At 28.4% G+C, this 18,031-nt stretch overlaps 1 protein-coding gene across 1 annotated transcript in view; it reads left to right on the plus strand.

Annotated features, from left to right (window-relative positions):
* LOC113375256 overlaps nt 1–18,031 on the plus strand; it is a 58,646-nt gene that overhangs the window by 28,874 nt on the left and 11,741 nt on the right. Inside the window, exons 4-6 of the mRNA XM_026615199.1 lie at nt 6,297–6,508; nt 10,369–10,521; nt 13,740–13,860. Coding sequence (XP_026470984.1) covers nt 6,297–6,508; nt 10,369–10,521; nt 13,740–13,860 — 486 coding nt within the window. The remainder of the gene's footprint in view (nt 1–6,296; nt 6,509–10,368; nt 10,522–13,739; nt 13,861–18,031) is intronic.

Raw genomic sequence — 18,031 nt, forward strand, 5'->3', positions numbered from 1 at the left:
TTGAATATTTCATTAATGCATAAATACGGAATACTGAAAGTAGTATCATATAGATAAACATTGAAATCTATTGCATTATTATAAAAACCCGATATATATGAATATGTAAATAAATTGATGATTACAGAAAAAATGTAGGAGACTGGACACGGTTGTGCCTGGGTACGGTAGTGACAGTCGCAGTAACAGCTAAACTATACTGATTTTGAGATAGAGTCGAAAAGAAGAAAGATGAAGTATGTTTGTTCGAACAAGTTTCCATTATTGCATTGAGTCAACGCCCCACAAGATCTGTAACCTGCATTACTTTTAAAGAATCAAAAGTTTCTTTTGTTTCTTTTAATAATAACTGTTACGTATATACAGAGAGATCACTTTGTTTGTTATTTTGCTGCAAGTTGAATATAGTTAGCTAGCTAAGGAAATTAGTTTTTGCGTTGATAATTTAGCTCATTGTCAGTCATACCAATGATTTGTTTTCAAAAGTGTGCGTTGGGTACGGTTGTGACATGTGGTAGTGGGTCTTCTCCTTTTCGGGTGAATATTAACAGATGAAGAAAAATGTAACTTAATTATAAGACAAATACAAATGAAAACAGGAAAGGAATATTCAATACAAGAAAAAAAAGGACCAAGATTTCTTGTTAACTTTTTTTTTTTTAAATTATGTTTTGTTATTTATTGTGATATTATATTCATAAACATTGTTTAAATGAGTATATCATGTTCTGTTACATATTTTGACAATAATAGCCGTTATGAACCATTTTGGTGTATATAGCTATTGTTTTTTAAAATAAAATATTTTGATGCCTGTCACAACCATCCTGTGGATGTGTCCTATTGTGACGTTCGATCTTTTCTTGTTTTATAACAAATCCATCTTATTTAAGAACAGCATTTTAGTATTTGAACGTAGATATATGCTCAAATCACCAGTTAATATAGTTTTCATCCAGCTAACTTGTAAATTAAAAACAAATTATTGATGATCAAAAAAAAAGTGGCACAGCCTTACCCAGTTTCCCCTACTTTGTATATATATTATTATATTCTCTAAATATTCAGCACACGATTTAATTAGTATATCATATTTAAAAAATACACTGTTTAAGTCCAGTAACTTGAAATTCAATGGAATAACTGAGAAGTAAGAATAAGCACACTAATAAGGAAACACCGTTTATATTACAATCATTAAAATCTTTTTATTCTCTCAATATCTATTATACTAAAAACTGTATAAGAGTTATGATTATACTTCCGAAACATAACGAAGAAAAATAAATATATATAACAAGTTGCTCGTCTGTTATTTTATATTCATAATATAAAAACATTCTACGTGTTTTTTTCTGACATGGCCAAAAAACAACTTTGTGTGAATTGTATGATAAAAGTCGAATTATTTTTGTAATTATCTTGTATCATCGTACATATTTAGCGCTTTCCATTGTCACGTTCCCATAACCCAAATTGTTTTCAAATAACGCCACGTACTTACTCCATTTATATTTTCTAAGCAATTATAATATTTTGCTAGTAGATATTTCTAATAGGGACAATCGAATTTTAATAATTAGATTTTTTTCTATCTCTTGCGCCGGTGGTTCATTCAACCGTTTCTATAAAAAAAACTAGTTGAAAAGGTCATTTGTCTGAAGGTAAGTTGCATGAAGGCAAGTTGCATAAAGGCAAGTTGCATGAACTTCCCGAAATGTGTTATAATTGACTTAATCAAAAAAAATTGAGATTTAGATATTTAGATAAAATTTTCAACTGTTTTTTCTAAAATAAAGTTTCGCTTTCAATCAAGTCTATACATTACAATTTACAACTGATGTCCCTCAAACACATTTAAATTATCTGTAATTAATTATAGTGCACAGACACGTGTGCTGATATATCTAAAATTGTAGCTTATTATACCAAACTTTAAATACTAATTTATATGATTCAACCAATTTTCTTAGTACTGTTTAATACATGAACTTTATCGCCATGTTAAATTTCACGAAAATTGTCGAAACTTTTTTTTTAATAAACTTTATGAATTATTTTGTACAATATTAAGATCTGCTATACGAAAATACTGCCACGGTTACATATATCATGTACTTAGTACTTGATATTATTTTATCATTTAAAAGTAACATTTTTTACACAACTAAAAGTTTTGCAGACTTATCACTTACTTTTTTGCTAATTCCAAAGCCATTTCTAATGGCTTGGCTGATCTTTTCGCAAATTTAATCACGGCCCTTCCATATCGACTTGCTAAATTCCAATTTTTGACTTATCACATCACGAAACCGGTTTTTCGCACAACTTTTCTCAAAATTTGATGAATTTTTAAAAACGACCTGTCGTAGAGTCGTAATAGTTTAGTATGTTCTTTAAAACCATGATATCTATCAATATGATGAATTATATCACAACAGCTCATAGAACCAAATAGTTTAACTTGATTACTGATTGTTATTGACATATGAAAAATGAATAAAATTTATAATGTACTAACAATAAGAATAAAATGAAATAAAGCATTGCTATACCGTCAAATTTGCATTTTGTTTAAAGAACATATATTTTTACAGTCTTTCCGTCTAACATAATCATTTATAAAATATTAATATACAGCTGACTAGAAATGTTGGCCTATTTGGAACTATAATCTATCAAATCTTTCAGGATGACTTTGAAAATGTCAAAATTATCTGCCATTCGAGATATGACTTAAAGCTCATTTATACATTATAAGTATAGCATGTGATAAGATTAAGATAATAACCTCTTGAAAACTAAATAATCCATCACGAAAATTAGAACACATTAACAACTATAGAATTTCACAAATGTTATCTGTGTCAAAATTCACGCACCATTGTTTGTCTATTCAATAAACAACATGAATAGATCTAACACAATATCAGAAAAATGCGTGCAAATGATTCAATACTGATATAAGTGATATTTTATTACGATATTCGTGAAAGAAGTTGGTATTGTTAAAACACTTCGTATTGTAATTCTAGCATTTATCATGAGACATCACAATCATATCAGCTTTTATCGTGACGCATTATATTACTTTGCTTACAGACATTTAGAATTAATATAAAAAATCCTTTAACAAATTTAGCGACGATCATGATTTTTTTCAGATACATTATTAATTAAACAGTAACTTCAAATACATATGTTGTATAAATATACAGGATCAAAGAAAGACAAACTAAAATATTATTCATTTTATATAATGGCATAAATGTATAAACATGATGAGTCAGGTTAAATTATTTTGTAAAATAATAATCAATAATCAATATTATCTAAAAATGGTTCTGTTGATTTGTTTTAATTTGTGGGTTATAAGTCTCATTTATTGAGTATAAACACTTTTTATTTCAAGGTAAAGAGCGTGCAAGCAAGTAGGTTACAGATATACTCTATAAACTTAAATATCGTTTAAAATGTAATTAGTAGCTTATGGAATACTGGTCGACAAACTTACTTGATCATTAAAACGATAAATAAAGTGAAAGTACAAGTAATCAAAGCATATATTTTATTCAACTTCTTGCAGAATATGTTATTGATTCAAACTGGGAAAAGTTTTTGATATCTTTACGCTTCAAAGCCTCTTGATCGTACCTTTAAAAGATAAAGGCTTATTAGGTGTGTGATCTGCATATAATAATAATAATAATAATGGAAGAAACAAGGAATGTAAATTTATTGTTTTAAAGAGCTTTATTTTTACCGGGCCATGGGGGCGCCAAACATGCGCAAAATTTAGTAGAAGCTTACAAATTTTTATTTAATTTCACAAATAGCAAAAGTTAAACTAATCATGAAAATTTACTTCCAACTTAATTTAATTTGAAAAAAAAACATGAGCATGTAGAATATAAAAATATAATTTTCGAGGGTTGTGATAGAATAGAAAACTGGCATTTGATTAAGTCATTTCTTGAATACATTGTGCAAATTAAAAAATCAAAATTAATTTAGCAATTTGCTAAATGTCTCGATAAATTAACAAAGGAATGGAACGTAACGAAAACTATATGCAAAGTATAGCGACCCGTAATTTTATTTCAAACTCAACATTTTGCTAATTAAATATATTAATTTCTCATCCTGAACAGATTTCAGAGACTTCGACTCGATTATTATGTTCGAAAAATTACAATTAGGGTCATTTCGCAAACCACTACAGTACAGTAAGATAATCTCTTTTAATTTTTATTGTAATTGTAATTGTAAACTCTCTAAAAATATGTTTTAAATATGAAATTCATTTTCCATTGCTGGCAAAATTCAATAGTTTTGCATTCATTTTTCTCAAAGTAATTTTTGCATACTATTTACCCATTTGCAACTGCAAATGATGACATTTTCAATGATATCTTGAAAAAAAAATGATGGCTATGATCATGAAAATTCGTTTCATCAAAATTGGTTTTATCAAGAAACTATATCAAGAACTATAGACATCATAAGCTATAAATGATTTAATAAATGTGTATGCTGAATTTGAATTGTTTGTAGAAATATTGGAAAGGGCTAGATGAATATTGATGATAAGTGAAGATTTATTAATTAATTTATTTATTATTTTTATGTAAGAAAATTTTGCCCCACCTGAGGGGGGGCCCAAAAAAATTTTGATACGGGGCCCTGCCAATGCACGCTACGCCCCTGTATATATATATATATATATATATATATATATATATATATATATATATATATATATATATTAGGGTTTGTTCTTAACATGGATATCTTCGAATTTCTTTGCTCCACAGGGCAGTGCTTCCAAATTATTAAAAAATTAATCTCTAATAGTTTTAGCTCTTAATATTAACATTTAGATAGAGCGCACTCCAATTAAAAGTTTCTTGTATTTGTTGTTAACATATGTCAGCCCAAATCTATATGGGCTGTTCCATAATATTTATTAATCATGGCATCAAGATTAATTTTGCATGTCAATTTATTACTGATAATTTTAGTTTCAACATCACCAAATAAATAAATATTTTGCTGCAAAATTAATCTTGATGCAAATCCTAACTAAACCAAACGTTTCAACTATTTGTAGTAATAATCGACCTTTATTGATTTTATAAACGAGTACTAATTTTCACTGGAATTATGCGCCAATAATAAAAGACACAATAGAGCAATTTCGTAGCAAACATTGAATTTATATAGGTTTCTTTAAGGGGGTTGTTCTTTTTTTATTTTTCTTTGTTTCAGTTTTGAGATTTTTTGATATTATGAAAGCTAAAAACCTTAGAATTATTTTTAAAAAAAATCATCTCAATATCTATTTTTTTGACGAAGTTATAGATATATTTATCTCTATATGTATGATCCTCTGAAAGCGTTTTTTTATCGCTCCGCGAGCTATTGTATGCCAGCTGCCTCTTTTTCATTATAATACCTCATGCACATGACCTTATTAATGTGTCAGCATCTTAGTACTTAGTACATTAAATTAAATGGTGTATTTAGTACATTATATTAAAAACTTTAAATACGTTTTTCTCAAATTGACTTTTTTCAATGCGGTGCCACAAATTAAAAAAAAACTACAAGTCGGATCGACTTGAATTTTTTTTTAATTTGTTCACCACTGCAATACCTAGTCCCCCTACCTCAAACAACTTGATAACATTACGCAAAAAAATTTTGCGAAGCTTCTCGCCCCAAAAAAAGGCCTTTTATGACACTTTTTTTTTAAATAGCTGCCATTTTTTTCCTTATTGCTTTTTTTCTTTCATTTTGGTAGGGGGACAGGATTCAAACTTCTTCTTCAACGTAGTTTCTTTTTTTTTTGTTTCGGGCGATGCGCAACAGATTTATCTGTGGCACCGCAAAAGAGATCGATTTTGCAAGACCGACTTTGGCGCCCTCTGGTTAAAAAATGACGGCGCAAAAAAAGGAGAAAATCACGTAATATTCTATGACTTTGTAATTTTTGTTTAAAAAAAACCGCATGTCTCTATGATAAATACATTTCGAAAAAAAACAAAAACAAATATCTTGCATTTTTTGTAACAAAAAAAGATCAACCCCCTTAATTGAATTCAAGATTTTGTATCATAATACAATATTTTTTTCGACTAACTATAGAAGTTAGAGTTTAGTAAAAAAACATCCACATCCCGCAAATTTTGTAGGTGATCTACAGCACTTTGTTCCACCTAAATACCCATTTCGTTGTTTCAAAATTAATATTATACCATAATTAAGAATAAAACTCAAATAATTTTTATTTGCAGGTCCCGCACATATCGTACGATTCTCCTCACTCGCCTGTGGAACTCGACCATCCACCGGTCGAGCTCGATCATCCACCGCATCACCCGCACGTGCCTTACGAGCTTCAACTGGCCGCCCACGACTCCGGGCACAAACCGCACGAGTTGCCAGTTCAGCCAGCGCCATACGAACCCTCGCACACCGAGTACGATTACCCGGGCCCGGCCTTTGGGTAAGTTTGAAAAATATTATATATTTGATCATGACCAGTTTGAATCTTAGGTTCAATGACATTTTCTGCAGCCAGTGAACAGCGTAAAGTAAATATCTACATTAAAAAGAATAGTTTAGTAAATTTTGTTTAAATCGAGAAACCATTTCTTTTTGAGTTTTTTTTTGTAACTCTTCGCATGGATCAGTTTGTATGTTACTCATTCTGTTGGTAGTACTTGTTAAAAAAGCTTGTAATTGTAAAAATACGATTTTACCATATCTCTTTTTGTAGTACGAATAGGTGGTAATCAAAAAGCTCTTATAATTGTCTGGCTATTCTGACGGCGTATTATGGGCTCTATTTTGTGCAGTCCGTGATTGTACTACACAAATGAAGCTTTTATCCTTATTTGAAAATTTTCTGCATTTTCTGTTTAACACATCAATGTAGAAAAATTAGTAGTGCATGGCATCGTGCCTTAAGGCAAATAGCTATTTGCCAAGCTTTATCCTTACAAGGTTAAAATTACGTATTTCAAGTAGGGGAAAGTCCTCGAGTGCCGGACACCTAAGATTATTTATAAATAAATAAAAAAATATTTTACGAAATGTTTATTAAATTATAAATTATGTTAGATAACAAAGTTAAAAATCAAACTAAATTAACAAAAATGCAACCTTTGCTAAAATAATTATTACTATCAATCAAACTTTGGTAACAAAAAATATGATTTTGAAAAGTGGCACCTAGTACCGGTCATTTCAAAATAACCAGTATTGAACACATATGTAGCCATCTCCACACTCTGGAATGTCTGCACATGTGTGTTTGACGAATATTCTTAGATATTGCAAAACAAAATCACTATTTATCCACCCTTTCGGCTGGGCCACACCGATGCCCTCAGCTGGAGCGTTCATCATAAGATTTTCATTCACTGACTAGGAAATACGAAAAATGAGGGTATGAAGTGACCGTTAGCACTCATACAAAACAAAATCAAATAATTAGAATAAATTACGTCAATTCTCACAAGAAATATCAATATGTTTACTGTCCGACGCTAAGAGACGACTTAGTGTCCGGTGCTAAGGTACAGACATGTTCGTTCATTTGCTGGTACCTACCAAAATTGTTTAAAATATCTAATAATATTCTACCATTTTATGGATAACAATCAAGTACTACTTTTATCTTTGAATGCCACTCAATTCACTCAATAATTTATTAATGAATCATCAGACTCGTGGGTAAATGAAGTTTGTATCTCAATTCTATATCAACTAAATCATTTATTTAGTTTTATATCATAAATTCTTTATCTTTTTTTAATGTGAAATCATTTTTAATTTTATTTGAATATGATTCAAAGATCAGTGTTGCACATATAATAATTTTAAATTTTTCATCTCAGAAATATAAATATTCATTTATGAACATCTTGAAATTATAATTGCGCTTTCAACTTCTAAAGAAAGCAGACACAGCATTCGATTATAGCGTTTACATGTATAATTAATAATTTTGATTGCAAAGTTCATGGTCCAGGAAATGCCCATTTCATCTCAATGTTTTTAATGATTATAAACATGCAAACACTGATTTTGCTAATACTAGCAATAAAAGTATAATATTAATTGTAAATAAAATCAAAGTTGATTACTTCAATATTAAGCGTTTTTTTTAATAAGTATCATTTTCAATTGATAAGTTTTTAAGTTTCTGATAATTTAAGTATCCGATAATTATTGGAAGACTTTTTTCATACGATCAATATTGATTACCTAACAATATGATGCGTAATTCTAATATTACAAAAAGGTCGCACAAAATATTTTTTATATTTATTAAAATGAAAAGAATGATCAAACTATTTTATTATAGTAATTTAGTTATTTGCGTTATAAAAAATTTTATTTTTAAAATAAAATTCTTATTTCTAAAATACATTTTATTTATTTTTCCTAGAACTCGCTGCGCAAATAATCAAATTTAGTAAGTAAAATAAATGTATATATAAAAATCCACAAGATGCTACGTATATTATATATTTACAAGGAAAACGAAACTTTGGACCAAGTTTTTTGCAATGATTTTGACGCAGTGCTTTGCAACTTGTTTGTTTTCATCATTAAATGAAATGGTTTCAAATCAATTGCTTTTAAGTAAGATTTACATTGTTCAAATTTAGGTAATATCTTTGTAATAATGTATTTTTTTTTCTTTTGAGAGTCTGTACTGAATTAGTCAAAATACAGAAATAATCAAAGATCACATACGAATGAGTAGAATAATCATTAGTGCTATTTAAAATGCATACATGTGATTAAATATTCAAAGATAATTACGTATTTAACAATCGTTATAAGAGGACTATAAAACTCGTACAAAATATACAAAATTATGATAAATGTCGGAATATTTTCTGTGTGCAAGATTAATTCTACAAAAGCGAGACGAATAATTAATAAACTCACTGAGCGTATACGATTCTTATTGTTCTAATTATATTTTCTAATATAAAATATATTTATTTTTTCAAATTGAGAGAAAGTTTTACAAATATGATACTTGATGAATGATTAGATATTTCTAAAGACATAAGAAATTCTATTTTAAGCGTTTCTTTTCTAAGTAATCTAACAATAAAGGCATATATTCGCCAAACGAGAAAACTTCTTTGCAACACTGACTATAATACCTAATTATTAATTACTGAAAATCATTTAAAACTTAGAAAACAAGCGGAATACATTTTTTTATTATTTTTAAACAGCATAAATTCTATAATCTGTTATGTTAATGCTACTAAATTACATGGCTTTTTAAATCAACCCATTGATTGTTCTTTCTATTTAATATATTTTAGAAATTAAGTTCTTTGGTATAAATTTTAGGTACAAATTAGCAATTATTGATTTTATGTGCGTCGACTGCATTAAAAAACAGTTAACATTTTGCATAAATTTATATGTGAGAAAAAGATTAAAGCAGATTTTATTTAAACAAAATTTTTAAGTTCATTGTTAAGATTAGAGCAGAATTAAATTAAAAGAGTGGAAAATACTATTTACTCAATAGGAGGAACAATGGCAAACGGACGTAATTAAAATTGTTTTCTAATCTTGACTTTTTTTACATTTAGATGATAAACACGTTTAAGTTTATTATTAAGTTTTACCAAATTATAAAAGAATTTTTAATGTGTTTGAGTGATATTTTCAATATCACTGATTGACATTTCAGAACTGGGACCAAAGACAATTTTAAAACTTGAAAATGTTTAGCAAAACATTTTATATGCAAACTATTTATATTCATCATATAGCATATATGTATCCCATGAATTATCACATTTTAATAGCATGCAGATATGATTATCAATAAAGTATATATTATGAGTAATGTGAAGAATGCGAATTAATTGCATGAATTCGAGTTGAAAATTTTACATCAGCTACATGCAATGAACAATCAATTCAATTACATACATTATATAAAGTAAAGTTTTGCGGATAAAAAAAACAGCACTAATATCTCCAAAACACGGAAAGTTTGGAACAACAATATTTGAAACTAGAGGGAAAAGATTTATAACCACTAATAACCAACCATCACATTGATTCTGACGGGGTCGCTGTAACGAAAGTATTTTCGTTCGTTATTAGTTTTTTCTATCGTGAGCACTATTGTTCAATTTACGAGACCTTATTAAATTGTTTTATAAGGTGTATTGTTATTTTTAAGTTAGATTCAACAGTTTTTTATATTTCAAATATTTATATGTCAAATTGGGCATTTGCGCCCCGCCCTATCCGTTATACATATACATATACATATAAATCACTCTGAATAATATTATCCATTTATTTTTACAGGGCTCCATCATTTGCATTCGACACACACAGAAATTCCTACGTACATCAGCCTAAGCCAGAGGACATAAATGAAATTAATGAATGGGGTCTTGGCGTCACAGGAAATTCTGGATATTCCTACCCAACGAATCCGTATATTGCACATCATCCCAGGTAACTTAAATAAAAACTTATTTAAAAAGTAAGAACCTTTGCATTTTTACTAGAAATTATCTACTACATTCATATTACTTATTCTAATAATTTTTAAGAACTCAAATAAAAACCAGATAAGCATAAATGTATGTGGTTCTTAGGAAACAGACATATAAAGCAATAAATGCACCAATAATTTCAGTATCAAAACAGTCATTCGAAGAGATTTTTTGATTCACAAAAAGTAGGTAATTTTATTGATGAATTTAATATTTAATGTTGGCTCTCATATATAATGTTTCCACAATTAATGCTTTTAAAAAAAATTAAATACACATATATACATCAAAACTAAAGAAGGTGGGATTTAATTATAAAATTAACTCCCAACGAACGATTTTATTTAAATCTTAAATGGGATTATAATTTGTCTGAATATAATTAAAAATTTCGAAAATTAATTAATTTTTTAATTAATCTAGAGATTATTGCGAATGAATAAAAAAAAAATGAATTATTAAATTAATATGGCATTTTGTATCAGATTAATTGCGTTGAACAATATGAATAAGTATTAGGATTCAGCAAATAGTTCTATAGTTGCAATAAACCAGTAAGTTGAAGCTTTTTCATCGAGTCAATAAAATTAGGAAGGTTGTACAAATTTGTGATAAACTGTTTACAGCAAACATTAATCAAATCTCCATAGATTCTTAATTTAACACCATACTAAACAATCCACCTATATAGCATGGAGATCATAAGAAATCAAATTAAACTTTGATAAAACTCAAAGTACAGATAATGAAATATTAAATAATTGGAGTGAAAGGTTCGCTATTTTACACTCTAGAGATACATTACTTATAACAGACAGCTCCACATATAATATGAAACCAATTTTTTCTAAATTCCGAACTATGATCTTACATGTAGTTTAAAAAAATGAAATGTGCATTTCTGAGCCACATCGCGGCTGAATTGTTAATTTATATAAAATATGAAATAATGTAACAAAAGACTATATCGATTGGCGGGCGTTTTCCTTCATGGTTGCGTGCGATCGGTTTTTGCTAATCTGCGCTAGATATCTCGATTCTCGAGGAATTTTCATTAAACTAAATGCACATCCGCTATACTATACAAAATCAAAGAACAATTGATGAAATTATGACGTCTTATTTTATAGGCAGGTATATTCAGGTTTACAGTCAATTTGAAATAGCTAAAAGTCAGCCGATTGAAAAACATCGATATTAGCACGTCCATTTGTGAAATAGAAATCAATACAATATATCAAGATGAGTATAAAAGTGAAAATTTCCAATTTGTGTTCTATGCATACTACAAGCCGTTAAAAAGATGTAATCGCACGAGTTTTACTTAGGGGCTAGTTTAATAAACTTCTCGATAACAGAAGTAAAAGGGAAAATACGAACAAATGATATATGAACAAATGGCACAGTGGCCTTATTTAAAAACTGTCTAATTTTAGTAGCTAATAACAATTGTGTCAGATGTTGAACGTCATTGTCACATTCTTGTCACTGTAATCTGTTCAAACGCGTTACGCGCCTTCCCTAGTTTATTTTGAGGGTGTTTTTTTTTCATTTTTTTGGGTACCTGATTATTATTGATGTTAGCAATTATTTCAATTAGAATCAAATTTATTTAAAGCCGAATTATTTTTAATTTGTATTTATTAGGTAAACCACAGTTTAAACTCCGTAAGTTTTACATAATGTAAGTAGAAACATATATTGAAGTCACAATTAAAATTATTTTCAAAGATTTAAATTTCTGATAAATAACTGTATACACTTAATAAAGAAAGTGACATACATAAACCATTGAGAAATAATTATATACTTTAAAGGAAAAGTATTTAATACTCAAATATTAGATGAAGTGTTATGAGAATCTAGTGTAATTTCATTCATTTCTACTTTCACTATAATTACTTATAGTACATTTAAGTCTCAGCAATTTTTCTTATATATAATATATATTGTAAAATTGTATCATCCACATCATATTTAATATTTTTTGTAAAGAACATTGCATTCGCAAAATGTATTAGACCAGTTGCATTATCAAATATTATTTTACACAAATTACCTTCAATACAATCTAAAGTTAAATTTCAGTAATTTCGTCTTTCATCAAGTTTGAAATTACAAGTTAAAATCCGAACTTCATTCTTTAGTGATTCAAATATTACCGATTAAAAATTTGACATAAGGTCCAATTAACTATTATACTGAAATCCGTATTTAAGGATAATATATTAAAATTTTATTTTCAAGCTAACGATTTTAAGTGCATTACTCAAATGATAATTAGCAATATTATATTGCTAAACAATATTATATCATTATAGTAGGTCAGAAAAGTAATTTAAATTACTGTGCCAAGTTTACGTTAAATCTTAAGTATGAAATACTGAAATTTTTAATTTGCATAGGCAGTAATATTTCTTAGCAGCTATTGAAAAATCAATGATTTCAGTATTATTTATCAATCAGTAAATAGATTTCGTAAAAAAAATATTTTTAAACATCATTGCTTCCTAATACATATTTACTTACAATTAGATTTATTTATGTCGCCAGATATATGACGTTTAAAATTTATCAAATGTATGAATGAAATCAATGTTTACTCAAAAAATAGCTTATAAAAAATAAAATGATATAGTTTCATAAAATAAAGTCTTAAATTTATTCAAAAATATTAAAATCGACTTTTGGTGAAAGTGGTGAAAATGGCAGATCCATATACCTAAGGGGTGCAAAGTTGAGTTTTCCTTATTTTAGTTTTCCTCTTTATGTAAAAAAAGTTTAACACACCAAATAATATCAAAATAATATTTTTAAACTGCTTTTACAATAAATTCCTATGTATGGCAAAAAGTACGATAAAAAATACTTCAAGCTAAATTTGAATTTATATTGAGCAGAGTTGTGACAACTCGTAATTATAATTAAACTATATTTAAAAAGTAAAAGTGTATCACATATATTAATTCATAACGAAATGATTAATTATGCATTTATATTCTGAAGTCTTGAAAAAGTCGAAAATTTATTAATTTTAATTACGTGTAAAAAAAGGTTTATTATACTCCAGTTCGAATTTGGATTTCTAATAATAAGAGTTGTGTCAACAAGCAATTAAAATTATAGTACAGAGTAAAAGATAATTATGTGATTATAACAGTTTTTTACCTTTTACAGACCGGGAAGCAACAAAACAGGAAACAAACGATTGCAAGCGCAGGCGAGCAACGTTGTCGGCCAGTATGGGCCAGTAGTCGTGCCTCCATCGAAAAACAAACATTTGCATCAAGCTGCATTGGTAAGTTATAGTTTGATATTAACAAATGCGAATGAATTCACCAAATATTTTTAGAATATTAGTCAATAACAGAAATCAATACACTATCTATAAATAAATACATTAACACAGTAACCCTTTTGCTACGGTGGTGTTTTCTGCAAGAGTGTCAGTGCTATACCAGCCATCAAGCAGTCCCAAGTACTTGCTCCACAATATATTTCAAGATTTTTCAATCAATATCAATCAAAATGTATTTAAAAATGAAAAAATATACTTCTAAAAACAATAAACCAAGATAACAAAATAGAATTCTCAATAATTCGACTCAGAGTAATAAATATTGCACACAAAGCGAATGTCGCCTATAGGCGACGCCTGTAACTGATACATTGAATTATCGTCTGTATGTCAAAGGATTAAACTGTAGTAAAAGCCTAATTTGTGTATTATTTCCACAAGCAACAATATTATGAAGAAATTACGAGAGAATGTGATGATAGTCTATAAAAAAATAAATGCTTACTGCATCAATCGATATTTATTTTTTACTATAAAAGTAGAGTTTTCAAACAAAATGTATTTTGTTTCGGTCAAAAATTTTTTGAAATAGAGTAGTAAGATTGTTCCATCGCTTTTAAACGCACAAAATTATTTCAAAAATTTAATATAGGGGGAGATCCCGTAACGACGGACGGCACCAAGCACCGGACACTCTCTTTAAAACGCATTATTTAAGCGAGTATAAATCTTTTCGTTTTAAAATACAAGTAAAAGGGGCATGAAGGGCACACAGGTACAGGATCACACGCCAAGCCATACCTGTGAGCAACCCTTAACTGTTTTAGACGCAAAATCACGGCGTCATTTAAATATCAATGGAAGTAATTCCAGCATATTTATGCATTTATATTTGAGTGGTATGCAAAGATAAAAGTTGTACTTGATTTTTATTCATAAAATGGTAGAATTATTAGATCTTTTAACCAATTTTAGTAGGTGCCACCAAATGAACGAAAATGCCTGTACCTTAGAACCGGACACTAAGTCGTCCCTTAGGGCCGGACAGTAAACATATTAATATTTCTTGCGAGAATTTACGTAATTTATTCCAATTATTTAATTTTGTTCTGTATGAGTGCCAACGGTCACTACATACCCCCATTTTTCGTATTCCCTAGTCAAAGTATGAAAAGCTTATTGTGAATGCACCAGCTGAGAGCATCGGTGTGGCCAATCCAAAAGGGTGGATGAATAGTGACTTTTTTTTGCAATATCTAAGAATATTCGTCAAAGACACATGTGCAGACATTACAGAGTATGGAGATGGCTACATATGTGATCAATGCAGGTTATTTTGAAATGCCCGGTACTAGGTGCCATTGTTTAAAATAATATTTTTTGATACCAAAATTTGATTGACAGTATTAATTATTTTTTAGCAAAGACTGCGGTTGTTAATTTAGTTTGATTTCTAACTTTGTTATCTAACATAAATCATAATTTAATCAACATTTCGTACAATATTTTTTTATTTATTTATAAATAACCTTAGGTTCCGCCACTAGGGGACTTCCCCTAAGTATTCATATACCTACGTTTCTTAATTTTCAATTAAAAAATTATTAATGTTTACTGCATTAAATAAATAATTGAACCGTACTAGAGCTACGCGATCAGTAAAATAAAAAATAGCATTGCATTCTAATTCACTTAAATCTGAATTGTTAGAGCGTAAAATGTTATAGGACGATTTTCATAAAGTGCAGGAAATGTAAATAATTGCTCAGTAACTGTGATCTAACTAAGTAATAAATATCAATTATTAATGGAAGCATAATTTAGATGTAAGAAAATCTATTTTTAACGCAAAAAAACATACCCCGTACCTTTAAAAATATCCCTGTATTTTAATTACATTATTGTCAAAATATCAATGATAACCTAATATAAAATAGAATGATTATCACCGATATACCGATATACAAGCATTTAGAGACTATTTTATTCCCAGTTCAATTAATATGAATTCCCAGTTCATTGAATAAGATTAGTTTTATCAGAGATTAATAAGAAATCTTATTGTTAGACTATTCTATTGTTGAAAACAATATGAACTGCTTCTTAAATGTTTTGACGTAGACAATGATATACTGGCATCATAACAGCTAGATGAATATTATACATATTATCCCATAAGTAAATTCATAATTATGCACATCACGTCATAGTTCATAAACTGGATGATAATAAAGGAGCTCGTTCTCAGAAACTATGCGAAAATCTAAAGCAGTATCCAAGATATAGAAGAATATAAAAAGTTATTGTACGAAGGATAATGTATAAAATATTATTTATTATGTGATATTTTGAAGACGCAATAAAATAAATCGTAAAATTGCCTCTACTTTGCATGAGCTTCATTCATGTAAAAATTAATATTCGTTTAAGAAGACACTAGTAATAGTAAAAACTAGCTGTAAGTGGAATTCTGTCTTGAGGCAATTAGGGCATCGTGCCTTAAGGCAAATTGCTGGAACTTCCCGTACCAAAAATGATTATTTTTTTTTAAAACGATTAACATTTTTGAAAAAAAATTACTTTGAAAAAATAAGATTTTTGAGAAACTATAAATTGGACAACAAATTAGTTTTTTTTGAAAAAAAAAATTTTTTTTTTTAAATTTTTTTTTTTAAATTTTTTTTTTTTTGAAAAAAATTTTTTTTTCTTTATTTTGACATATTGTGGAAGATCTGAACTTTTTTTTCAAAGCAATCGTACTGCTTTAACTACATAGGGACAAAATATAAAGCGCGTAAGCGCCGCGTCGCTGTCTAACGCATAAGCATTGGTACAGAACCCATAGGAATGTTAACAAAATGTATACTTATTGTTAAAATCTCTATAAAATGTCTGATAATTTGATGTGCATATGTCTAATGATCATTTTTGACCGCCAAATGGCTCATTTTTTTACTTTTTCCTCTATATCTCCGAAACCGCTGGACCTACCTTCATGAAAGTTGTATCGATTCTTCATCTTGTCAATACAAATAAAATGTTTTTTGAATTATTAAAATCGGACGCTCCGTTCTCTTAAAAACTGAGTTACCGTTTTCGGAACTTTTTGCCCCGTATCTTCGGAACGGCTTGACCTGCCTTTGCCAAAAACTAATCAGCACGTCTCCTTATCAATACGGATCGAATGTTTTTTGAATTATTCAAATCGGTTGATCCGTGTTCCCGAAATCGTCGACGAAAATTTGTATCCGCACATACATACACACACATACATACATACACACACACACACACATACATCCATTTTTTCTAAGGTATGCCAAAATGTTCAGAAACCTCTGAAACGTAAAGATATATAAAAATTTTCATTTTCGATTTTTTTGCGATTACTATAACTTGCCCTACGGGAAGTTAAACTTTAAAACAAAATTACAAAAAGTGATTTAAAGTTATAAAGTTACAAACTTTAATAATACGATGGGGAAACATTTCTTTTAATCATTTAAAATAGTAACTGCTGACTAAAATATATTACCTGAAAGAATACTTACGCGAATTTCCTTAGATACATTCAAAAAAATTTTTTTTCATAAAAAATTAAATTAATATTAAAGGTCTTGTTTCGGACCGATAGGTCCGATGTTCCATATGGTACTAATACCCATATTTAAGGTTAATTTTTAAAGAAAATTTTGATTAAAATTTCACTTTGAAATAACGATTTCAACTGATTTACTTATATAATGACAATATGTTAATTAATTATGAAACTAAAAAATATTTATTTACGTAGGCAGTACAATCTTTAATTAACTATTCTAAGAGCTATAAAAGCGATTTCAGTAATTATAATTTATTCATAAATTGTAAAATTGTAACATTAAATATTAATATCGTTTTATATCTTACATAAGATGTCATCTGATAAAGCCATGAAACAAAACTCCACACTCTGTACTCTCTTTTCATTCTTCAAAACGAAAGTAATTTAACAATCTAACAAGTATTCAAATTCTAACAACTTAAATTCGAAGATGAAGTCCTAATTTCAAGATAAAATACCACTCAAGCAGATGACACGATTTAATTGTGTTTAGCAACTAAAACTAATATTTCGTCTCGAATAAAGTTCCAATAACTTTGATTGTAAATTTCACCATCAATGACATGC

The sequence above is a fragment of the Ctenocephalides felis genome, unplaced genomic scaffold (genome assembly GCF_003426905.1).
Source record: "Ctenocephalides felis isolate EL2017-DRISC unplaced genomic scaffold, ASM342690v1 CF-g0.4_SCAFFOLD_01886, whole genome shotgun sequence".
NCBI lineage: Eukaryota > Metazoa > Arthropoda > Insecta > Siphonaptera > Pulicidae > Ctenocephalides > Ctenocephalides felis.